Here is a 24,942-nt window from a genome sequence, read left to right on the forward strand (position 1 = left end):
CCCTCTCCCCTGAGCTCAGCCCTGTTGAAATCTCCTTGCAGAAGGCAAAGCACTGGACACAGAAGCATGCTTTCTCATACAGCCAATCACAAAGCAACGTGTAGAGAGACGGGGATTCAAATGCTTCATTGCTTCTTCAGGGCTCTTTCTGAGAAAAAGAAAGACTTTTTAAAACTGAGGCTTGGATTTCTCCCCCCGCTTTCAGATTGCTCTGTTTTTTTGTTTTTTGTTTTTTTTTGTTCTTAAAATGTTTTTTATGTGGCAATTAGGTTTGGGGGGGATTTTCTCTCACAGTAAGCACTGCGAAGTAACCCAATTACAAAGTAGCATTTAAAGGGGCGGGACTTGATTTGAGTTTGGAGACTGCTGGTGCAGAGATTCCCAACAGGAAAGTGTGGGTCCAGCCAGCAATGAACCTCAGGTAAAACTCCCATACATAAATGACCTGTTTTACAGGAGAAGTTCAAATTCCTTAGTGTGGGAAAATGCATTTAATGAATTCATGTGGAAAGGGATTATGTGTGATTGAGAGGCAGCTGGAAGGGGAACAGATTTCAAAGTGGTTGTGGCAGAAAAGAGAGGGAGGGTCGCAATGGGTTCTTAAGCTGTGTTTACATGAAGGAAGAACAGAGAACTGGTGAACCTCGAGCAGGTACTGAAGAATATACTTGATATCTCCGTTGTTGTGACTACTGCAAGCTTTGCTCTGTGGCAAAAACGTGCTTTCCTTTGCATTAACAAAAGCTTCCGTTAACCTAAATATGTTAGACGCATCTTTTTTTACCACAGAAAACTGCAATTTTTGCTTCTGATGAAGATTTTGATTGAAATTCCTTGGGCAACAGATTTTTCCTCACCTCCTATAACTTGGCGGTGCCCTCTCCTTTTTTAACTTTTGCTGTGTTCAGGTGAACAAAAGAAAATCTGGAACTCCTGTAGGGGCTGTTCTAGAGGGTGGGCCTCACTTCTGCTGTGCCCGCCCCCTTCGTTTACATTTTGCCTTCTCATTTCTTCTTAAGGCATGATACTAAGGGATTCTCAAAGGCCTATATACATCTTAAGGACCTGGCCTTGTGGACTTGCTTGATCCCCAGAGACTGCCTTCTTACCGTGCTCCCAGCCTGTGCTCCTGCCCCCAGCTTCAGCTGCTACTGATTGCAATGAAAACAGGGTTGGAGAACATGCACCCCAGATCTGGTTTTTGGCCTGGACCTAACATCTGGATCTCTCCACCTGCAATCTGAAGTGGTACATTGAAGAAGGGGACACGTGTGCTCTCCCTGCATGCTTGAATTGGCTCTGAAAGAATCTGGGGAGATTCTGAGCAAATGGGAGGGGTTAGGAGGAAGCCAAAGTGAGCCGCACTCCCACTTTGCACAGTTGTGTCGATTGTCTGACATTTGGCTGGTATCTCTCTCCCCATGGGTGAAGTGCAGGTCCAGCATCTGGAGCACAGACACCTCCCTTAGGGGAAGGGTGAGTGGGTGAAATACAGGTTTACCTCTGACTTTCTGAACCAGCTTTGGGTGTTCAGAAGAAGCACAATTTTACCTGCCCTCTGTTCTTTTAAAATGCCCAGAGCCATTCTCTATTTCTCAGCCTTAGACATTGCAAGAAATCTCATGTGTTAATCACAATTTCATACAATGCTGAGCTACCCACAGGCATTTCACCCACCTGTAATGTTACCTGAGTGTTGAGTTAACTGGGAGGGAAAGTGCATTCAGAGGGGCACCTTCTGCTCAGGTACCATGAAGGAGCAACTGAGCAACACAGGGTAATGTTGGATGTGACCTCCAGCTTTTACATGAAGATATTTTGTGCAGGAATGCCAGTTGGCAGCGTACTTCCTAGCCTACTCCCTACTTTGTTCTGTCCCTCCTTCCCTGTATCCCAGACCTGTGCCCACTTGTATGAAGCACGTAACCGAGTGAATGAATCCCTGGAAACGAGGGACGTCATAGGCCGATGCTATGTACTCAGCGAGGGACTGAAGGTGTCTGATGAGCTGGATGGCGGAGAGTGGAAATTCTGCGAAGGGCGGCCACAGGGGCATGATCGCTTCGGTTTCTGTCAGCAGGGGGTGGCAGCTGGTTTCACTGCAGACAGGCACTACATCCTCTTTGGGGCACCTGGCACCTACAACTGGAAAGGTAAGCAGGCTCCAGACCAAAGATATTCCCTGACCTGGATGGCCCAGGCTAGCTGAATCTCACCAGAGCTCAAAAACCAAGCAGAGTCAGCCCTGGTTAGAACTTGGATGAGAGGCTACCAAGCAAGTCCAGGGTTGCTACCCAAGAGGAGGCAATCGCAAACCACTTCTGTTCCTCTCTTGCCTTGAAAACCCTACGAGGTCACTATAGGTTTGCTGGTGCGACTTGACAACAGTTTCCACCAAGGATATTCTATAGTACAGCCCTGCTGTCCGTCTTGTTTACAAAGCTCAGCCATGCAGAATCTTCATTTGAAAGCTCCAGCAGCCTCAGGTGGGTCAGTAGAAGTTCCCCAAAGGTGGAATATGGCTGTAGGTTCTTGCCATCACCAAATGATATTATCATGTCTACATGATTGCCTTTAGCCCATGTCCTCCTTTTCAGGCTTGTCCAAACATGATCACTACTAACAGACCCGCACCTCTGTTCCAGACAGGAACATTCCCTCCTTATTGACCACCCCATTCTGGTCAGAGTTGCAGATGAGCATATCCATCTGCATCTGTTCCATGGAAATGGCATCATGCATGTCATGACCTCTGACTCTCTTTGAGGCAGGAAAGCAGGTGGGCATGTCAGTTTCCAAGTTTTTGGAGGGCCTTGGCAAAGGACTCTCCATTGGTGCCCCTTAGTCTGGAAGTGGCAGGGTATGCAGTCTGAGAATGGTCTCACACTACCTCTTTGATGCTCCATGTGTAGTGAGAAGGGTGGTGCTCGCATGTATTGGAGCACCAGCAAAATGGCCAGCCTAGTGGCCTTGACCATGAGTGCTTCTTGGAAAGACACCCATCACATAGCCCATCTCTTTGCCACTTGGAACACCCAATAAGCAGACTTAGGACAAACCAAACCTCTCATTCTACTGCCTAGAGGTGTGTCCATCCAGACTAGGGTTGCCATCCTCCAGGTGGGACCTGCATATCTCCTGGAATTGCAACTCATCTCCAGAGATCATTTTTACTGGCAGCTTTGGAAGGAAGACTGTATGGCATTATACCCCACTGAGGTCCCTCCCTTCCCCAAATTTTGCCTTCCCCAGGCTCCGCGCCCAAATCTCCAAACATTTCCCAACCTGGAGATGGCAACCTTAATCCAGACCCTCCTTGCTGGCCAGATGTATAAACTAGTGGCTATTTTGAGTCCTAATTGACAAAGTTGGACAAACACGTTGATAACATGTTCAAAGATGTGTTCCCCCCCCCCCCAAAGCATTGCTTTCCTGTACCGTGTTGTGAGGACATCATGCTTCCTCAAACTTTCCAACTCCACCAATCACTAACGGGTATTTGATTTGGCAGGAACCTTACGGGCAGAACTGAGTGGCTTGGATCTGAGTCACTACGACGACGGGCCATATGAAGCCGGGGGAGAAAAGGACCAGGACCCCTCACTCATCCCCTTGCCAGCCAACAGCTACCTTGGTATGGGGTTGCACCAGGCAGGCCAAGCACCACAGAGCACCCAGGCAGGCCGCCACGGGGTGGGGTTAGGGTTGCCAGGTGCCTGCTGGTGGCAGGCAAACCCCCTGCAATTGATCCCTTTGCCCGCTGACCACCTGAGGGTTGGCAGGCAAACGTGCACGCGCATACCGCGCGCGTCACTTCTGGTTTAAAACCAGAAGTTACGCCTTGCGAGGGGCCTTATACCTCTTAGTTTGAATGGTAAAGAGCCGTTTTACCACTCAAACTAAGAGGTAAAGGCCCTTTGCGAGGCGGCACTTTCGGTTCTAAACCGGAAGTGATGTGCGTGTGTCAGCATGCGTGCGCACACGCGCACGCACTTACACACAAAAGCCTCCTGCCAGAGGAGAAGAGGGACCTGGCAACCCTAGGTGGGGTGCTGGTGAGTGGAATCCTGAGGGGATATCTGGCTTGAAGAACCGAATATCCATATACCACCACCAGATTCCTGGTTGGAAAAGCACCCCATGGTTGTGGAGCTCTTAATACGCGGCGAGCGTTTCCTTCCCTAGGCCTCAGCCCTAGGCAAAACAAATAGGTTTGATTGGCAGTTGTCCTCACAGAAAATCCATGCTAGTAGGAGCCCAACTTGGGTGTTGGAGGTATATATAGAATAGCCTTGACCCTGCTGGTCTCCCGACTCCTGCCAAATGTTCTGTGGTGCTTCCCTGCCTGGGCGCCAAGGTTTCTCACATAGCTAACCCTTTGTTTCTCTCTCTCTTTCCTTCTGTTGGCCTTGCAGGGATATTGTTTGTGACAAACATTCATAGCTCAGACCCCGACCAGCTGGTCTATAAAACGCCAGAGCCCGGAGAGAGGGTTCCCGGGAATGCTGGAGATGTGGCCCAGAATAGCTACTTAGGTTTGTAAGGTGTCGGTGTGCCCGTCTCAGTGGTTTCTGCCTCTCGCCCCTTCCCCTCAGAAATCCCTCTCCTTCCTCAGTATTTTTAGCTAGTGGCTATTGCTCCCCCCCCCTCTGTTGTGTTTTGTTGCTCCTTCCCCCAAGAAATAAAACCAAAGCTCTGGAGTCTTGTTACTCTCAACCCGCAGAGGGCATTCTGCTCGCAGCAGCTACAGCCACTGCAAAGTAAGGCAGGGTTGAAGTAGACAAGAAAGTTTACAGATTCCGCTGTAGCAATCAGCACTCTGGGACAGAAGGGTTGGGAGAAGCAGTTGTGCAAATAGCTTAAAATTACTGTTTTACCATTTGACGCAGCTTTTCTCAGGAAGAATGAGTGTCAAAAACTCTGGCCTCAAGAATACTATGGATATTGAAGTAAAAAAAAAACAATTAGAGGACAAAAGATGGAGGAATGAAACAAGGTTATATTTGTTTACCTTTGATTTTTAAGATGCCGGTGTGCCTGTCTCAGTGATTTCTGCCTCTCACTCCTTCCTCTTGGCAGTCTCTCTCCTCAGTATTTGCAAGCTAGACTTTATTGCCTTTTCTCCTCTGTTGTGTGAAGCTAAGAAGAGGGTGCCTTTGACCATCTAGTGAGTCCCTATCAGAGGGAAGATTTGAACTAGGGACTTCCTGCTTCATAGCTAGGGCTGCCAACCTCCAGGTACTAGCTGCAGACCTCCTGCTATTACAACTGATCTCCAGCTGATAGAGATCAGTTCACCTGGAGAAAATGGCCGCTTTGGCAATTGGACTCTATGGCATTGAAGTCCCTCCTCAAACCTTGCCCTCCTCAGGCTCCGCCCCAAAAACCTCCCGCTGGTGGCGAAAAGGGACCAGGCAACCCTATTCATAGCTAAGAGTGCGATTCTGTGCAAAGTTTCTTTGGTATAAGCCTGTTGATTTCTGCCTAAGATTGCACTGTCAAGCCTCTTATCTGTTCTGCTTAGGGTTGCCAGGTCCCTCTTCGCCATCAGTGAGAGATTTTTGGGGCGGAGCCTGAGGAGGGTGGGGTTTGGGGAGGGACTTCAATGCCATAGAGTCCAATGGCCAAAGCAGCCATTTTATCCAGGTGAACTGATCTCTGTCGGCAGGAGATCAGTTCTAATAGCAGGATATCTGCTATTAACTGGAGGTTGGCAACCCTAGTTCTGCTGTGCAAGGTCCTTTTGTACGTATGCGAATGGAAGCACAGCAAAGGGCCTATGGGGTTGAGATAACTAGCTACGAAGGGTAGGTTTTAATTTGGGCACAGAAACTGGTTCCTCTTAATACGAGCGCTGTCCTAGTTCCATTTCACATAGCTAACTGTGAAATACAGATCTATGCTCAATGAGCATGTCTAACCCTTTCTAAAACTATTTATGCTAGCAGGCATCACAACGACACCCTTTGACAATGCATTCCATAAGTTAATTGCACACTGCATCACATTGTACTCCTGACGAATGCCACTAAATTCTAAAATTTTGAGGAAGAGGGAATAGTTCTCCTCTGTAGCACTAGCGAGGATCTTATTATTGTTCCCTGTTAACATGCAGGAGCAACTCATGTCTGCATTTTGTGTGAGATCTTTCCTATTCCTATGTCCATGGAGTGGGTGGGTATCAGGGAGACACTCTATACTCTGGCGGTTGCTGGGGTGTAGACAACCTCAATCCCTTGCTGAAGTGGAGAGAGGATGAAGGATGAATTCCCCTAGGCTCAATTAGATGAAAACTGAGCAGTAGAATTTGATTGAAACATACTGACCTGTGGTTTGCATCTGAAGTAGTTCTGCCTTTGAAGAGGTTCAGGTGTGGACTTGGCCAGTACCAGGATGAGTTCATTGCCATGGCACCTAGTGAGAGATGGCCTGAACTCCTTAATTGAAGGGCAGTATACACATAAATACATGCTCAAAGAGGCGATAGGGAGAGCATGTCACAGTAGCCTGTGGATCCCTCTTTGGCAGCAGGTTTACACAACACGCTTTTCCCAGGTCCCACCAGCAGACTTGGTCTAAGAGGTTCTGTGCTTGCAACTCGACTCTCAAGTGTACAGAGAGGCCTGAACTGGACTGGGACCATGCTGTGAGGATACAAGGGGCTTCAGCCTGCCTCCCATACTGTTCTCCTGCCCTGAAACAGCCTGTGGGAGCCACTGTCTGTGTAGTTTACTGTCAGGGCCAGCTTGGGTGTGCCTGCCAGATGGCTTGGGCGCAGGTCAGGCTCACACCGACCCACCTGCTGGCCTGAGCTGTCCACTGGCCTGGGCAGGCATGCCTGGAGCTGCTGCTCAGTTGGGTGCACCCTGAATCACCCCCTGGCCGGTGCCTGTCCTGAGCCACAGTCCAGGTAAGCACCAAACTGCTACCCAGTTAGCTGGTTCAAGAGGGTGTGCCCCATGTTGCCAGCCAGTCGTGCTGGAGCTGGGGGGCCCCAGCTCCCCCCACCCTCTGGAGCCCTAGGCAATAGTTACTTAATGGCCCTTTGCATGAGCAGGAGAGCAGATTTTGCCCAGGCATCACCAGTTGCTGACCCTTACTGTTGATGGTAGTCAACAGGGATCCTTTGCAACAAGCCAAATTGGTGCACTGATTGGCTGGTTCACAAGTAGAGAGTAGGAATGAAAATATTAGCTGAGGCTGGATCTGAAACTACTGTTTACAGTTTTCAGAGAGAAAGTGGCTCGGAAACTTTGCATTCTCCAGGAGCATAGACAGGAAAGGTAAAAGGAAAGACGGAAATGTAAGGGATCTCTTTGTTGTGATTGGAGGGGAAGGAGGAAGGAAGGAAACAGTCGAATGCAGAGTTTTGGGTAACTGGTAGTTAGGGGAGCCTGGAACAGCCTTTTTGCTTGTCCCTCACTGCATGATACCTGTGCTGCGTGTGTTGGATTGCATGGTTCCTGTGTTGCTTGTGCCTGCTTGCATGTTTGCTGCTAAAAAGAGGGAAAGCATTCTCTTTTGTGATCAGCTTACCAGTGCTGATCCTACCTTACCCTATGCAGGGCCTGCCTCCTTGCTTGGTATGGTGTATCATATGCCTTCCATCCTCTTATGCATCAAATAGACCCGTATGGAGTCTCAGTGGGAAAATCACCAAATGGAGAATAGGGCTGTGTGCCATTCTCCTTCTCAACGTTGGTAGGGAATTGGGCATCAGTCCCTCCTACTGGCCCAGAGGAGAATCTCCTTTGTCTTCAAGTAGTACAAGACCAGCTAGGACAAGGCAGGCCACCTTCAGCATGCGTGCCAGACAACAGCAAGACAGGTCATTTTGCTCAGCACATTCTTCCAAAGCAACCAAAGCGAGTCCTCAAGTTACTGGCAGCACCGCTGTGACTGGCAGCCTGGGAGGAGGCCATGGGGCATGGCTTATGTCCATCATCACCTCCTAGACCTGCACAGCTGCCAGCCAGCTGGGTCCAAGGCTAACCCCTAAGGTGGCTGGTAGCACAGCGGAGACTGGGCTGGCTCCCAATGTATCTGGACAAATACATCCTTTTTGTTCATCAGCACACCAAACGTTTTTTGGCACTGAGGCCCATAATGTTGCCTTCCTCTGTGCTAGGAGAGAGCTGAGAAAGAAAAACCAACCTTGCCCATTGAAGGGGGAGAACCTGGCAGGGAGAGGCAGACTGAGAGCAAAGAAGCCTCCACATGGGTCTCTCACAAAGGATCCTACTTCTTTCCTACCCCATCTTGCTTCAGCTGCCTCCTGCCCTCTCTCCCACAGCTTTTGTGTGCTAGCAACCGAATCCTGTCGCTTCCCACCAGATGCCATTCCCCTCTGCGCCAAACAGATCTTCCCCAGAGCTGGAGCATTGCAATAAGGCTATGCCAAGGGACCACAGCCTAGTCCTTGGGCTCCATGTGGCTTTCTTCTACCCGCCTCCCTTCTGCCTCAGTTCTCCCTCCAATTTTCTCCCTTGGCATTTGGAGGGATTCCTTATTCACCTTGGCGTAGAGTTCTCAGCCTAACAATCGACTAGATTTCACTGCCATTCCACAGCAGGGGGCTCTGTGATTGGCATGTCCTTGTTTCCTTTCTTCTTTCCATTTTAAGTTCTGTGTGCTGTCTGGGCTGCGAGAGTGAAATTCAGACATCCCTAAGCCCTGAAGAAGAGAGAGGCCACAACCCCTTTCTGAGGAGGCCAAATCAAGAACAAATACTGAAAGTCCACTCCAGATTTCAGAGTGTTCACCCCCCAACCCATTATGTCCATCAAGGGGTGGCATAGCTGACATTTAAGGAGAGTTTACATTTCTGGCCAGGGACCCTCCTTCAGCCCTGGACTTTCTCCCGTTTTTTTGGTCCCCCAAGACAATGAGAAGAATGGCCCTGAGGGCAACAAGCAGAACATGAAAGAGCAATAGCCAAATTTTGACTGCAGAAAGATAATTTTCAGAAAGAAAGCCTGGACTGTGAGAAGAATTTTACTTGCATTCTCTTAGTTATGAGAGTAGGTGCACTGGCGCTAGCATGTCAGTCAAAAGGCGCTGTGGCCTGACTCTGTGTCATAGGTAGGCCCTGATTCCCCCGATATTCCTGTTTAGGCATGCTCAAACCTTGTGACCCAACCCACCAAGGAACATGAAGGCCTGCTATTTTAACCCCACACAGCAGAGGGAGCAGATAGGGTTGCCAACTCCCAGGTGGTGGCTGGAGATCTCCCGCTATTACAACTGATCTCCAGGTGACAGAGATCAGTTCCCCTGGAGAAAATGGTCGCTTTGGCAATTGGACTCTATGGCATTAAAGTCCCTCCCCTCTCCAAACCCCGCCCTTCTCAGGCTCCACCCCCAAATCACCAGGTATTTCCCAACCCGGAGCTAGCAACCCTAGGAGCAGATTAAACACTTTTTATGGAACTCGCTCTGACTGACCTGTGATGAATGACAACAGTGTGGGTGGAGAGACACGAAATTAAGCTGCCTAGATCTTGGGGGATTGAATTATTTATTCATTTTTTTAAAGTGGCTTTCCTCCTATGAACCACTGTAACAAAAGGTAATTACAGCTAACATTTTACAAACCAACAAGCGAGACAGGTTTTTCAGATTTGTAGCATTTAGAGGTGTGGTTTTTTTGTGCATGTCCAGAAGTTGAACCAACATTGAAATCTCATGATTTTCAAGCTAATCTTGTTATCTGGATTAAGTCTTCTAAATACTAACCTTGCCTTCGATGTTACAGCTCTCTCCAGTAACTAAGATGCTCCCCCCCTTATTTCCAGGCTTTTCTCTTGACTCAGGAGTAGGAATCATCAAGAAGAATGGCTTGAGTTTTGTAACAGGGGCACCACGGGCCAACCACACTGGGGCAGTGGTCATCTTGCAACGAGACAATGTCAACCGGCTGGTACCCGAGTTCATCCTTTGGGGGGAAAAGCTCACCTCTTCCTTTGGCTATTCCCTGGCTGTGGTGGACCTCAATAGTGATGGGTGAGTATACTAGTAGGGTTGCCAACCTCCAGGTACTAGCTGGAGATCTGCTATTACAACTGATCTCCAGCCAATAGAGATCAGTTCACTTGGAAAAAATGGCCGCTTTGGCAATTGGACTTTATGGCATTGAAGTCCCTCCCCTCCCCAAACCCCGCCCTCCTCAGGCTCTGCCCCCAAAACCTCCCACCGGTGGTGAAGAGGAACCTGGCAACCCTATCCACCAGAAGGGAGGGAGAAAGCCAGATGCCAGAATACCACTTGGGCATGGCTGTTTTCTTTTGAAAATCTTGGTGTGGTGCATCATTTTGAGCATCATTTTTTAAATTATTTAACTGCCCTGACTAGCATGTACCACAGCATTGGGTGGGTAAAGGGTGGTGGAGAAACTGTGGCAAAGGGAAGCTTGAAAACTTGTTGCGTGTATACCTGGTGAAATAATCTTACATGCCCAAGAAGGCCATATCTATCCCTATGCGGTGAAAAGTTTTACCTGTTGATTTCTGAGCATCGTCCTACTGATAAAGGCACCATAAATTGTGATTTTTTTCCCCAAGCCAGCCACTCTACTAAAGGGGAGTTTGGGAGAAGATTAAAGTAGTGTTCCTATCTAAATTTTGGGTTTCCATTATTCTACAGATGGGCAAATGTCTGGGATTGACAGGTACAGTATTTGAATGGAAAATGCCGGCTGGATCCAAACAACTAGAGTTTGGTCCAAGAACAAGCCTCAAAAGTGCACAAGCTCACATGCTCCCTGCTCACCTTGTGCAATATATTGTGCCATCTGGATCAGGTGGAATGACAAATCGTGGTTCGTTTCTAGTTTACAGACCAAGATACCAAACCACAGTGAGCTAGAGGACTTCCAAGACTTGTTTTCTGACCAAACTATTTGAATGTCTTCTTAGACAACAACATCTTCCCTCTTGCGCTTCTGGACAGGTAGCCCCAACCAAAGATAAAAAGATTGGCTCATGTCTCTGTTGAGTAGTAGTAGTGAGTACAGTGGGTGTAGCTCAAAAGCATACCTCTTAAAGTGTAAGCATGGGTAGGTCTGGTAAACGATTTTGAGCCTCTTGCTTGTGTTTCTTGTTCTGCATAACTGATATGGTAAGTGGTGCTCTGAAAACAATAGGTGTTTCCATGGTAGCCACAATCATAGCTTGTTCTCCCCAGCTGGATGGAGTTGGTGGTCGGGGCACCAAACTACTTTGATCGCAAGGAAGGAATTGGAGGCGCAGTCTATGTATACATCAACCAGGCAGGAAACTGGGATAATGTCCACCCCATCCGTCTCAATGGCTCGTATGACTCCATGTTCGGTATCACTGTGGGCGCTGTTGGTGACCTCAACCAGGATAGCTTCCAAGGTGAGAATAAAACCAGCCATTGCCCATTCATGCACATTTGAACCAAAAGGAAAAGCGGGGTGTGGATGGATGGATGGATGGATGGATGGATGGATGGATGGATGGATGGATGGAGGAATGAACAAATGAACTTTGTTCAGTGGAGTAGTAGGAAAAGGTAACATCCACCTCATTCTGTCTGTGCACTCTGAAATCCAAGAATATGGAAGGTAGAGAGGTGCTTTGATTGTGGTTTTTCTAATCTTTTGCTGCTCTTTTCCATCCAGACTTTGCAGTCGGAGCCCCATTGGATGGTGATGGCAAGGTCTATATCTATCATGGCAGTAATTCAGGGTTTGCCATCAAACCTGCTCAGGTGAGACCCCCCCCCCCATGCTTAACCTTGCGGTAGGGCAGGGATGATTCTGGGAATATTACCTCCTTCCTTTGCTCTCTTGGTATTTATGTGTGCCTTCCCCTTTGGTCCCTGTTCCAGTCATGTGCTGTTATGTGCATCACTATTTCCCTGTTCTGCAACCCCACCCACTACAGATACTGACGGGGGAGAGTGTAGGCATCAAGATGTTTGGGTATTCCTTTTCTGGAGGGTTGGATATCGATGGCAACCTTTACCCAGATCTGCTGGTGGGATCCCTCTCTGATACCATAGTGCTGTACAGGTGAGCATCACAACAAGCCAAACTGTGTAAGAAACTAAACTGCGTAAGAAACTGCATAAGACTAAAACTGCATAAGAAAGCCGGTGTGAGAGCATGTGTGGTGTTGCGGTTACAGTGTTGGACCAGGATCTGGGAAAGCCAGTTTCAAATCCCCCATTCTGGCATGGAAGCTTGCTGGGTGACCTTGGACCAGTCACCCACTCTCACCTTAACTTACCTCACAGAGTTGTAGTGAGGATAAAATGAAGGAGAGGAGAATGATGTAAACTGTTTTGGGTCCCCAACAGAAAGAAAATTGGGGATAAAGGAAGTAAATAGAAATAAAATAAAGACAAAAGAAAGAAGAAGAGTTGGTTTTTATATGCCGACTTTCTCTAGCCCTTAAGGAATAATCGAACCAGCTTACAACCAACTTCCCTTCCCCTCCCCACAACAGACACCCTGTGATAGGGTTGCCAACCTCCAGGTAATAGCAGGAGTTCTCCTGGTATTACAACTGATCTCCAGCCGATAGAGATCAGTTCACCTGGAGAAAATGGCTGCTTGGGCAATTGGACTCTATGGCATTGAAGTCCCTCCACCCCAAAAACCTCCCGCCAGTGGTGAAGAGGGACCTGGCAACCCTACCATGTGAGGTAGGTGGGGCTGAGAGAGTGTGGCTAGCCCAAGGTCACCCAGCTGGCTTCATGTGTAGGGGTGGGGAAACAAATCCAGTTCACCACATTATCGTCCGCCGCTCATGTGGAGGAGTGGGGAATCAAACCCGGTACTCTAGATCAGAGTCCACTGCTCCAAACCACCACTCTTAACTACTACACCACGCTCTCAAAGGCTGTAGAGTGACGACTAGGTCCATCGATGCCCCAGATTTCTCCTGACTGTATCCCCAGTTTCCCTCCTGTCATTACCCCAGTCTGTTGCACCCTGCTGCATTCCCTTCAGTAGGAATGCTTTAACCAGAAGATTTACAGACATGGTGCCCTCTTCCTTTACTAAGAGATTATTTCATCCACGGGTTTGCTATGGAGTTCCCTGAAGACTCCTTCATACCATTGAGGACTTTACATAGAAGCTACCGAAGAATAGGGCAAGGGCAGTGGTCGACTGGGGTCCACATCTGGAATTCCTGTCCATATTTTACAGACTACCAGCCAAATGTAAAGGTGATTGCTTGTGAGTGCAAGAAGGCAGCTGGCTTTGGGACTCTATATTACCTCTGTGGTCATGACTTTTCAAGCCTTTATGAAATTTTCTGTTCTGCAATTGTTGTAGTAGAATACTGTAAAATGGGTTGGAAATAAGCATGGAGGGAACTGAGACATTCTATGGGGAATCAGAGAAGAGCAGACAAGGGAGGTAAAGTATCTGGGAGTTTTTCCAACCCACCTGGAAAGGGGGACCCTTGAGCCACCCTAGAAGCTATAACCCTCTCAATAATGTTGCAATACCAGGCTGGGCTCTTGCCTTTCCAGACATGGTGGCCTGGCTGACTTGGAGGCTCTGATCCACACATCGCAGTCTCTTATGATTTTTGCATGTGCATTTTAGGACCCGGCCTGTCATCCACATCTCCAGAACTGTCACCATCTCACCACAGAATGTTGACCTGGAGAATATGAACTGCCGCTACCAAGTAGGCATTTGGTGAGAAACTGTTCTCCCTCCCTGAATCTCTTTTCTGCTTCCATCTCACCCATTCCTGGTCATAAAAGGGGGCTTTCAGAATGTGTCTGTGTTTGTTACTCTATCCTGTTACATCTTGCCAGGAATGAAATGGGTACACGTTCCACAGCCACAAGAAGGTAGAGGGTCTTGTGGGTTGAAGGCAAAGGAGTGGGGAGGTTGGAGCCTTATGATCTTCTGCCAGCTCCAGGAAGGAAGAGATCTTGTCCTGGATAACATAAAGCCTTTTTTTAAATGTTTATGTGGGGGGGGGGGATGAGATGAAAGGCTGGAAGTTGGAATTCCACGGTTATTGTTGTAGTCCAGGGATGGGGAACCTCAGGCCCTGGGGCTGTATGCGGCCCCCAAGGACATTTTTTGTGGCCCTCGGGAGCTCTGGGGCCGGGTGTGTGTGTGTGTGTGGGGGAGGCATGGAGGCTGGGGCCTGGTCGCGTGGGGGCGGCGTGTGTGTGTGTGTGTGGGGGGGAAGGCTTTTCTTTCTTCCTTTTTCTGTCACTCTCCTTTCTCTCCCTCTTTTTCTGTCTCTTTGTCTGTCTCCCGCCATCCTTTTCTTTCTTTCTCCCCCTCCCTCCATTTCTTCCTCCCTTTCTTTCTCTTTTCCCCTCCCTCCCTTTTCCTCTTTCTCTGTTTTCTTTCCTTCCTCCCTTCCTTTCCTGTGGATCGGCTGCGGGCTGTGCCCCCCTGGCGCCTTGTTTGCTCGGGCCCACCACTGGCTGCCCTCCCACCTGGGAGGGGGGGAGGATGGGGGAGCAGGGGCGCCCTCCAGGCCGTCTCTGCTTGGCCTCCCCTGGGGTTGCCAACCTCCAGGTGGTGGCTGGAGACCTGGCAACCCTAGCCTCCCCCCCCCCCGCCGGGAGATCTACACCTGGTTATGGCCCCCAAATGATGTTATAAATGTGCAAATGGCCCTTGGCAGGAAAAAGGTTCCCCACCCCTGTTGTAGTCTGTGCCTGCACTTATAGATGTATACAGAGCTGATGGTACCTTCAACACATATTAATATGTATCTGACCTGGTGGATCAACCTGGTACTATGCACCAGCCTGGCATGTACGTGCCCAGTGGTTGAGATTAGCATGGTCACTACAGCAGTGTCGCCTGAGTGGTTTTCCTTGCTTTATTCTTCCTGTTTAAATTGGAGCTGTTTGTCCCATGATTGTAGCTCCTGCTTGAGCTGAAGCCAGAACAACTCTGTGGTGCAGGAACGGTCTTTGAGGCACATCTAATGAATGTCAGCTGTCCAGAGGTGTGATGCAGGGGCAGTCTCTTTAGCACCCTGGGCTTCTTTTGCACAGCTGAAGTGAAATGTTCCTCTCAGTACCTACACCAGTCAAATACTAGTCTTATTTAATTCTGGATAAAAGGGCTGCCTTTTCACCAAGAGAGTCTCGGGACTCAAGCAGACTAGATACCTCTTGTTCCATCCATAAAATACTTGTAGGCTTGTGTGGCCTCAATCTGCCTTGAGCTGTGCGAAGACGGGTGGGGGGTGTTAACCCTTCAACATCTGTTTCATTTTTCCATTCAAACCCAGCTCCTCCACTCTATTAGCATTTTAAAGAAGAAAAGATTGTCCTTTAAGAACTACTTAAAATGCTACTAGCTTTAAAATGCAACTTACAAAGCAGCTTCCCCCACATTTCCCCCATTAAAATGATGCTAGCAAAGCAGGGAATTCTGTTTTAAATAGTGAAACCATGGAAGTTGGATGGGTAAACCTCTTCTCTCTTTCCTGCACAGCCCCAAGGCCAATTGAGGCAGCATGAATCTGCAATCTGCCTTATATGGACAGATGGAGACCAATGATCTTCATTCAGTCTGTTTGAGCTATCACAGGCTGAAGTTCCAACCCTGTAAACCCTGTATTCATAAGACTCAACTGCTGAGTGGCTCTCTTCTTTGTTTCTTTTCATAGTATGGATGTGAAAGTCTGCTTCAGCTACACAGCCAACCCCCCAAGCTACAGCCCTCCCATCAGTGAGTATTAGCTAGACCTCATCAAGGGCACATGGCAGATATGCTTCTGCTGATCCTCTGTCCCTATTTGGATGTCCGTAATATAATTTCAAAGGGAAGCCCTGGCTGCAGTCAGAGCAGTCTGACACACCATGGAACATGACAGCAGGGTCCGTGGCTTACCACCAGCTAAGGGAACCTAATGGGAGCAGTTGATTCTCCCCGGAGGCAGCTGCATCTTGGCACCAACAGAAGGAGCTTTCTGTCTCTTCTCTCTCACCCCTTATCCCCCACCCCAACTCACAGCCTCCACTCCTTCCCCCAGTGCTCGAATACACTTTTGATGCCGATACCACCCGGCGGCAATTGGGCCAAATGTCCAGAGTCACCTTCCTGGGCAGGAAGATCACAGACCCTGAGCATCAATACTCTGGCGTAGTGGAACTACCAACTCAGAATGCCCGAGTCTGCGTCAAGGCTACGCTGCAGCTCAAGGTGGGTCTTACGACAGGGTGTGCTGGGAAGCTCAGAAGTGGGTCCCCTGGGGCCTTTGGGACCCCTGGCCTCTTGCAGTGCTCGTTCGAGGTATTTTCTAAACCCAAGCAAGGGGCGCTTATCGCTAGCCCGATCTTGTTAGATCTCAGAAGCTAAGCAGGATCAGACCCGGTTAATATTTGGATGGGAGACCACCAAGGATTGCCAGGGTTGCTGTGTAGAAGCACGCAGCGGCAAACCACCCCTGTTAGTCTCTTGCCTTGAAAACCATTCAGAGAGGGTCCAAGGGGGCCACCCACACTTCCAGTTCTCACAGTTACAGCCTGGCCAGTAATAGGGAAACTCTACATTTATTAAAATAAAGATGTTCTTTAATGTGGGAATGATATACAATATTGCTATGCACTATTCGGCGACAATACTGCCCTACAGAGCAGACCCACTGACGTCCTGGATTCAGATTCACAGATTGGTGAAAAATACTTGTCAAGTATGTGGTCCGCGAATATATGTTTCTGCTGGGGTTAAGTTTCAAGCAAAAGCTTGTTGCTACAAGTGCTCTTATTCTTCCATGACGGTGTTCCCACCTGGCTGGGCTAGGAATGGTACATCTGGCTGACAGAGCAGGACCGGCTCTCCAGTTAAGGCACCACAGGACTGCTTGGGGCAGCACAACAAGGAAGGTGCATTCCAGCAGCTTAGCTTGCCTCCGTCCATCAGCACTACAGGAGACAATGGCAAGGGGGGGGGGTCCAAACCCTCGGAGATACGCTGGCCATTTATGCAGGGTCAATTTTGATGCTTGCTCAAAACTCTTTTTTTAAATGCGACCTTTAAAATGCCTATTCATGGTCCTGATGAAAAAGGAGAAAATCCACCCCCCACTCGCCTGCTCCTTCATTCCTTCATTTTCATAGTCATTAGCAATCTCCGTTTGCATAGCTATCGCATGGCTGTGATTTTGCATGCTTCCTTGAGGGGATTCTTCGAGGCGGGGGTGGAGCAAACATAAAAGGTTGTGTTAAAGGGGCTCTTAAGAAATGTGAAGCAGGTATGCGCTGCCTTCACAGTCACTTCCAGAATGACAGTTCAGCATGAAAAACTCAAAAAAATATGCGGGGCACTTCAGCCTAGAACACGCTGCTAATTACCAAGCATAAATGGCCTCTGAGTCCTCTCACTGAATGTTCAGCTTTCATTTTGTTTAAGAAAGAAACTCTCTAGCCTTGTTTGATGTAGGGTGGAGATGGAAAGTGCTGTCAAGTTGCAGCTGACATATGGCGACCTCACAGGGTTTTCAAGGCAAGAGACAAACAAAGAAGGTTTGCCATTGCCCGCCTCTGCACAGTACCCTGGACTTCCTTGATGGTCTCCCCTCCAAATACTAACTAAGGCAGACTCTGCTTAGCGTCCAAGACCTAATGAGATCAGACTAGCCTGGGCCATCCAGGCCAGGGTTTATTTTACTTATGGAGATTATATATATATTAACCAATTGGTCCCAATAGGAAGCACTTCTGCTCCTGTCCTCCACTGAGTGTATAGGCACTGAGATTGTTGAGAATAAGGCCTTGACGTACTGTGAATTTCACTTAAAAGATAAAATGAAAGTCAGTATATCAAGACTGCCTGAATCAAGATATTCACTGTTTTTGTACCCCACCACCACCAGTCAATAGGGTTGCCAGCTCCGAGTTGGGAAATGCCTGGAGATTTTGGGGGCAGAACCTGGGGAGGGTGGGGTTTGGAGAGGGGAGGGGCTTCAATGCCATAGAGTTCAATTGCCAAGGCAGCCATTTTCTCCAGGGGAACTGATCTCTATTGGCTGGAGATCAGTTGTAATAGCAGGAGATCTCTAGCCACCACCTGGAGGTTGGCAACCCTACCAGTCAACTGTTGGGCATGAAATATATCCAAGAACTGCCCAAGAGAACACAGGGAGGGATCCATGCAAGGGGTGAAATCTATTACAAAGTAGCTTTGGGGAAGAAACAGCATACCTGTAATTTCTCTTTCTAAAGCTGTGACTTTATTGCAGGACAAAATCCGCGACAAGCTACGTCCCATTGTAGTGGTGGTGAGCTACAACATCAAGCATCCCCGCATCAAGCGCCAGGCCCAAGGTGCCACTCTGGGCCCGCTTATGCCAGTGATGAATCCCACGCCACCCCGCACTCAGAAAACAGAGGTAGGCAGGCATGTGTGGCAGTATAAATAAAACAGAAGCTTGGTGGCATCTTAAAGGCTCAACTCAACATGTATTCCAGCATGAGCTTCCATGAGTCAGAACTCACTTCTTCAGATGCTATGAACAGGGAATTGTATTCCACATTTTTAGTGGGAAAATTACTGAAGGGGGTGGTGGAAAGGGGGGATTGAGGAGAGCAGAGAGAGGCTTGGAATGAATCCCACCATAAATCTTTCAGGTGTGATTCTCTGTGTAAGGGACTGGAATGAATTAGGTTGTTACCCACAGTGGATGAGGAAAGAGGTCAGTGGTTCCAGCCTCTTTCCCTTGGGGTGCAGAAAAACAAAAGTTTAATGAAGTAAGATAAGTAACAATACACTGAGGAAGAAACAAAGTAAAATTAATTGACATCAGTAAAGGGTTATAATATGCGTAACATATTATTCAATAATTCAAGCTTGTAAAAAGTGGTCCCATTGAGCTATTAGAAATTATAGTGAGTAGAAATCTAAATCTCTGTTTAAGGCAGGATGAGAGGTAGCGTTTAGTTTTGTGATGAGTTTTCATTCAGCACTTTCACATTTCATATTCCCTTTTCTTTCTTTTTTGATGGAACAGTGAATCCCAGACGTGCAACTATGAGGAGGGAGATTAAAATCCTCCCCCTGCACTGAATGTTGTGATTTCTTTTGTCAGATTTCTGTTAATTGATTCTCTCGCATAGGGATTGACCTGTTGGTCCAATTTAGATAGTAGAAGGACATTTATTGGCATATGATGGTATATAATAAATTGGAGGGTGTGCAAGTGGATGATGGTGTACTAGATATTATTAGGTCCCAAAATAGTATTCCCTGAGGGTATGTGAGGACAAAGTTGGCATCTAGGTCTATTGCAAGGTTTGGTTCCTTGGTTTGTGTTTTTGTTGGAAGGTCAGTGTATGGCAATGACATGGATGATCTTTCTTCCCTTCACACTTGTGCGTTATATACAATATGACAGCATATGGGAAATTGAGTCCATAATTCTGGGATTATCACATCTGTTGCTGTCACTACCTGTCAGTTAACAACGAAGCAGGAAAGATCTGAATGTACAACTGACATACTCTGTGCCCCAGACCTGAGTGAAGCTTGTGCCTAGCTTGACAGTTTAGTTTCTTAGTCCTGAGGGGAAATGTCTGGATCCCCTGCAACATATGAGCTCAAAAGGAAATGACACAAAACATCTGGAGTGGTCTTGTCTTCTGTCTGCATGCTCACTCTTTATTGTAGACCCATTGGGCATCAGCTGTGTTGAAGGATGTGTTTTGGGACTGAGCAGGAAGCCCATAATCACAGCCTGTTCCAATCCTTAACACCCACAGCAAATATTAATGAGGTTTCTTTAAAGCTAATTAGCCCCCCATTGTGTGTGTCTACAGGTGAATTTCCTAAAGCAAGGATGTGGCGAAGACAAGATCTGTCAGAGTAACCTGCAGCTGAGCTACCGGTTCTGTTCTCGTATTGATGATGCTACATTCCAACCCCTGCCCAGGTATGTGCGGGGTAGAGATTCTTTGGGGTGGGGGTAGTGTTGGCTTTAATACCTGACGTTCATTTTGCACTAGGGATATGCACCAGTTTCTTTTCTTTTCTTTTTTTTGTTTTGAGATTAATAGACCTGAAAATTTTCAGAAAATCTGAAAAAGCCAAATCCCCGTTCTGATATGGGTTTCCCCCGGCTTTTTTGAATATCCGAAAAAAATGGTCTATTAAATCCTATGGGAAATCTTTGCGGGGCTCTGGCGGGCAGGTTTTTTTGAGATAGAGCCACCACATTTGCAGCATAGCTGCAGGAGAGTCTCATTACAAGAATCACCAAGTTTGGTGAAGACTTGGTCGGGGTCCAATTTTATAGGCCCCCACAAAGGGTGCCCCCATCCGTCCTTCATTGGAAACAATGGAGGAAAAATGGGGGGGGGCGTAGGGTTTTCAAGGCAAGAGACGTTTGGAGATGGTTCACCATTGCCTTCCTCTGCATGGGCTTAGAGAGTTCTGAGAGAACTGTGACTGGCCCAAGGTTGGCTTTGCCTTTTTGGCTCCATTAAAATGGTGCCTCTTTTTTTGGCCGAAAAAAAGCTGGGGGGAAACGAAACAGCTTTTTTGGCTTTTCTCAGTTCAGCATATTCAAATGCATACCCCTGTTTAGTACCAACACTACAGGTACTACGTAGAACATACAAATAGCACTGAGTGAGTATAAATGTGCTGGTTTCCCTCACTGGAGTAACTTTAGATTTGAGTTTAGTTGCACCTTACAGACCAACATGATTTTCAGGGTATAAGCTTTCAAGAGTCAAAAATCCCTTCCTCAGATGAGCTTTGACTCTCAAAAGCTCATACCCCCAAAATTTTGTTGGTCTCTAAGATGCTACTGGACTCGAATCTAGCTGTTCGACTACAGACCAACATGGCCATCCTCTGAAACGATCTTCATGGAGTAACTTTGTAATTCCAGCTTTCTGGTATCCCTCCCCAAGCTTCTAAGATGGATCTGAATCCCTGATTGGTCCATCTTGATAGTGTTTTATTGGCCTGGTTTGACAGAAGGTGGATCTAGTCTGACCTGGAGTTGTCTCTTTGAAGCCCTCCTGGTTTGCAGTGATTCCAGAAGACCAAGAACTTCATAGTAGCCTCTGTTCTTTTCCTCCAGGGACCCTGATGGCTTGGATAAATTTTCCATGAGTGACCAAAAAGTCATAGCCCTTGAGATCCACATCACCAACTATCCCTCGGATGCAGCAGAGCCTCAGCGGGATGGTGATGATGCCCACGAAGCCATGCTGCTTGTTGTCCTGCCACCTACCTTGCCTTATTCTGCTTTACGCCCCTACAATGCTACGGTATACTTTGGGGAATAGTACAATATAGTAACCTAGAGGGTTGGAAAGGAAAGGGCTCATCATGTGGCATTCAGAACAGTACTTCCAGGAAAGGGATTTGTGTAGGGTGCTAGAGGAAGCTAAAACTGTCCACTAAGTTGTGGACATGGGAGGTTAAGCTGCTATAGCTGGTTTTGGAAGATGCTGGCATACCAGAGTTAGCAATTCTGGGATATATAGGTCTGTGGGTGATGTTGTTGTTTTTAATTATAGCATACCACCTGAACACTGTAGAGACTAATGGAGCCATTTCCGTAACCAGTTTGGGATCTGTTAGGAGATAAGATTGAACAAGGAGACACATGGTGTGTTTTTTCAACAAAAGTTCATGTGACTTTTATTGGAACTCCATTTAACGGATAAAAAGCACAAAGCGCTCATTCATGCTCTCATAATCACAACCATTTTGGATGGTCATCCCAAGCATGAATAGTTGCTAACACAGAAGAGAGAAGCAATGTGCAACTGCTGTATCATGCTAATATCATGTTGCTGGGTAATCTCTCTCTCCCCAACTTGATTCAGTCTCGGTCTCTGCCATGTATGGCCCTGAGGCCCTCCATCCTTCCAGGGGCTGACATCTCAGCAGAATTCAGCTGAGACAGTCACCCTGCAAGATTCCAACTCTGTCACTCATTACTACCTTGTAAGAGACTTGTGTCTGTCCATCGCTGCTGACTCCATCTTTAAAATCTGGGGTGTTGCCTCTGCCTTTCCCTATCCTGTTGGTGTATTTCTCAGACTTCTCTGGAGACATACCGTAAGTTGTTATCTCTGCCACTTCCTCTTCAGCCTTTCTGGATCCTCTTTGGTTCTTTCACAATCACTTGTTTTATCATTCATGCTTCTGCTCAAACACAAAGTTACAGAGGATAAAAGTTTGGGCCATAATTCATTCATAGTACTCTTAAATTATATTGACTGTATGTTGATCACATTTCAATTCTGGGGTTTGATGAGATTTTGCAGATACTGTTTTTACGCTGCTAGCACATGGGGAGAAGACCTCTGGGTGTTGCAGTAATTGCACTGGAGTAGCAGAGTGTTATAGAAAGTGGACCTTTCCTTGCAGAGATGTAAGGAAAAAGGCATATCTCCGCAAGGAAAGGAACTAGAGACTTCTTTTAAAAAAAAGAAAGCTAGAAATTCAGTGAACCTGATAATACATTGTTGTAACAGTATATCGATATAATGCTACTCAGTCTCCGATTAAAAAAAAAAAACTATGGGAAGACTTGCTGTTTAGAAACCCTGCTGCCGCTGAACTGTATAAGCAGCCACAACAACAATGGGGAAACTACACAAGCCTGTCCCTAAGTGGAAAACACCTATGCTGCAAATGGGGGAACGTGTGGGGATGGTGTGACCACTGGGAAGTTTCATAGCTTTGCTTGAGGATTCTTGGTAGTGTGTGGGGGGCGAGGAGCATGGCTATGCTGCAGTTGTTAAGTACCAGCAATGGTGTGGCCATGCAACAGATTAACAGTGCTATGATTATAGTGCTGGTACTACAGAATTGTTTACCACTCTGTGGGGTGGAATATTTCCAGGCCTGTATGTGCTCAAAACTAAATGTCTGGTGCAAAACATAACAAGTTTGTAACAAATGTTTTAGCCCTTCCAGGATGATGAAGGAAAGCCTGAGAACACTGTGCGCAGTAAGGGATGGCATCTCAGAAGTCAGGGAGGGACAGACTAAGGTTTCCCCATGTGTTCCGCTGTCAGAACTGTTATCTGTAGCTCACATAGGTCTTTTACACATGGCTGCTTCACTTGCTGTTATTCAGGTTTGGATTATGCATGCCGTTTCTTACCGACAGAGGTTGCCTCACTCTCCCCCTGCGTTTCCCTGCATTTTGCCCGCGTTTTCAAATTCGAGATAAAACAGGTCCCTGAAAACGTGGGGAAATGCAGGGGGAGAGCGAGGTGACCTATGATGGTCGTAAACGGCATGCATAATCCAAACAAAGACCCGAAGTCATCGGGGTGACCACGAGGGAAACAACCGTGCATAAAAGACCTTAGCCACAATTTCCACATCTTTCTGTGCCCCAGGCATTTTTTTACAAAAAGGGATATTGGAAGCCAAAATACATTAAGCCAACCTATGCTATGGGTTTTGACCAATCATATCACATGGGTGTCCTGTTGTATTATTTTTAATGTCTTGACTGGGAGGGGCATATGCAGAATGCCAACCACTCCTTTGCACATCCGTTCTCCTTGTCCCCTTGTCCTTTGCAGGAGAAGGCTCCATCCTGTATTGTGTCTAACCAGAATGCCTCCCTTGTGGAATGTGAGCTTGGGAACCCCCTGAAACGTGGAGCACAGGTGACAACACTGCCCAACCTCTAGCCCACCATCACACACACAACATCCCTTCCCCTCCCCACAGCTTTTACTTCTCCCTATTTCCGCTCTCAGATTCGGTTCTATCTGGTTCTGGGTACCTCTGGCATTACCTTGGAGACCACCGAGCTGGAAGTGCAGCTACAGCTGAGCACGTGAGTACGGCCGCTCCTCATTCCCAGGAACAGTGCTCATTTAGATCAAAGCAAAGCACACTGCAAGACCCCCAATCACCCCTGCAAGTTCAGGATGAGCTGATATCCCTTGCAAGATGATCTGGCTAGTCCTTAGATTTTAGAGCTATTGAACAATTGGTGGTTTCCTAAATATTTAAAGTTCCTTCTGTCCCAGGTCGAGCCCCTCCCAGAGGCTCCCGGGCCGTCCGAGGTCTCCCCCCCCCGGGAGAAGAGTCCCCACTCACCGGGGAAAGGAGGGGACCCGAAGGCGAAGCTGCCCGGCCTGCCAACGGCAGGCTTGTCGGCGGAATCTCCGCCCTGGCTTCCTCTCCGGGACCCACTGGAGAGGTCGGCCCGAGGCGCCCAGCCGCAGCGCCGGCCGCGGCAGGGCCGGCCCACGCGCCTACACCCCGCCCCGCTCAACAGCTGAGCCGCGGGAGGGCGCGGGCGGGGCCGGAGAGGGCGCGCCGGCTCCCCGCATCAAGGCCAGCCACGTGGCCCTGCTTCGGCCCTTATTTGGGCATTCCGGGGCGGACCTTGGGGAGGAAGGGGCGGGGCCTCTCTGGCCTGGAGGGGATATAAGGCCAGAGAGGAGCCTGGGCCAGGGAGGAGCAGCAGCAATAGGTGGCAAGGGCTGAGCTGACCCAGAGCAACCTGGCTGCCTCCGAGGGGGAGACAAGTTCTGATTCCCCCTCGGACTGGTCTGAGGCCGAGGAGGCTCCTCTGGTCAGACCCTCCTCCACGGCAGAGACCCCAAAGGCGCCGGCGGCGCCGGGGAGGCGCGACACCTTCATTTAAGACGGTGGTTCCCAACCTTTTTTTGACCAGGGACCACTAGGACTTTTTTGTTCGGTGCAGGGACCCCAAGGTTCAAAATAAAAATTCCGACAATTTGAAAATAAACTTTAATCATAACTGTTAGTTAAACATTAAACTTAGAATAATATTTGAATATATATTTTTATAATAGAGAACTTTTAATTGAAAATATTAATTTATTATGGGTTTATAACTTTGTTTCGCGGACCTTAATTTAGTTCTCGCGGACCCCTGGGGGTCCACAGACCCCTGGTTGGGAACCAGTGATTTAAGATATCTTTGGCCCCATGCCGCAGAGTGGTCAGCTGCAGTACTGCAG

At 48.0% G+C, this 24,942-nt stretch overlaps 1 protein-coding gene across 1 annotated transcript in view; it reads left to right on the forward strand.

Annotated features, from left to right (window-relative positions):
* ITGA7 (integrin subunit alpha 7) overlaps positions 1-24,942 on the forward strand; it is a 76,051-nt gene that overhangs the window by 41,835 nt on the left and 9,274 nt on the right. Inside the window, exons 4-17 of the mRNA XM_056856805.1 lie at positions 1,898-2,153; positions 3,512-3,634; positions 9,795-10,002; positions 11,182-11,375; positions 11,642-11,730; positions 11,907-12,034; positions 13,583-13,678; positions 15,633-15,694; positions 15,999-16,168; positions 18,207-18,356; positions 19,780-19,892; positions 21,051-21,240; positions 23,524-23,610; positions 23,704-23,783. Of these exons, the coding sequence (XP_056712783.1) occupies positions 1,898-2,153; positions 3,512-3,634; positions 9,795-10,002; positions 11,182-11,375; positions 11,642-11,730; positions 11,907-12,034; positions 13,583-13,678; positions 15,633-15,694; positions 15,999-16,168; positions 18,207-18,356; positions 19,780-19,892; positions 21,051-21,240; positions 23,524-23,610; positions 23,704-23,783 (1,946 nt within the window). The remainder of the gene's footprint in view (positions 1-1,897; positions 2,154-3,511; positions 3,635-9,794; positions 10,003-11,181; positions 11,376-11,641; positions 11,731-11,906; positions 12,035-13,582; positions 13,679-15,632; positions 15,695-15,998; positions 16,169-18,206; positions 18,357-19,779; positions 19,893-21,050; positions 21,241-23,523; positions 23,611-23,703; positions 23,784-24,942) is intronic.

The sequence above is a fragment of the Euleptes europaea genome, chromosome 1, assembly GCF_029931775.1.
Source record: "Euleptes europaea isolate rEulEur1 chromosome 1, rEulEur1.hap1, whole genome shotgun sequence".
NCBI lineage: Eukaryota > Metazoa > Chordata > Lepidosauria > Squamata > Sphaerodactylidae > Euleptes > Euleptes europaea.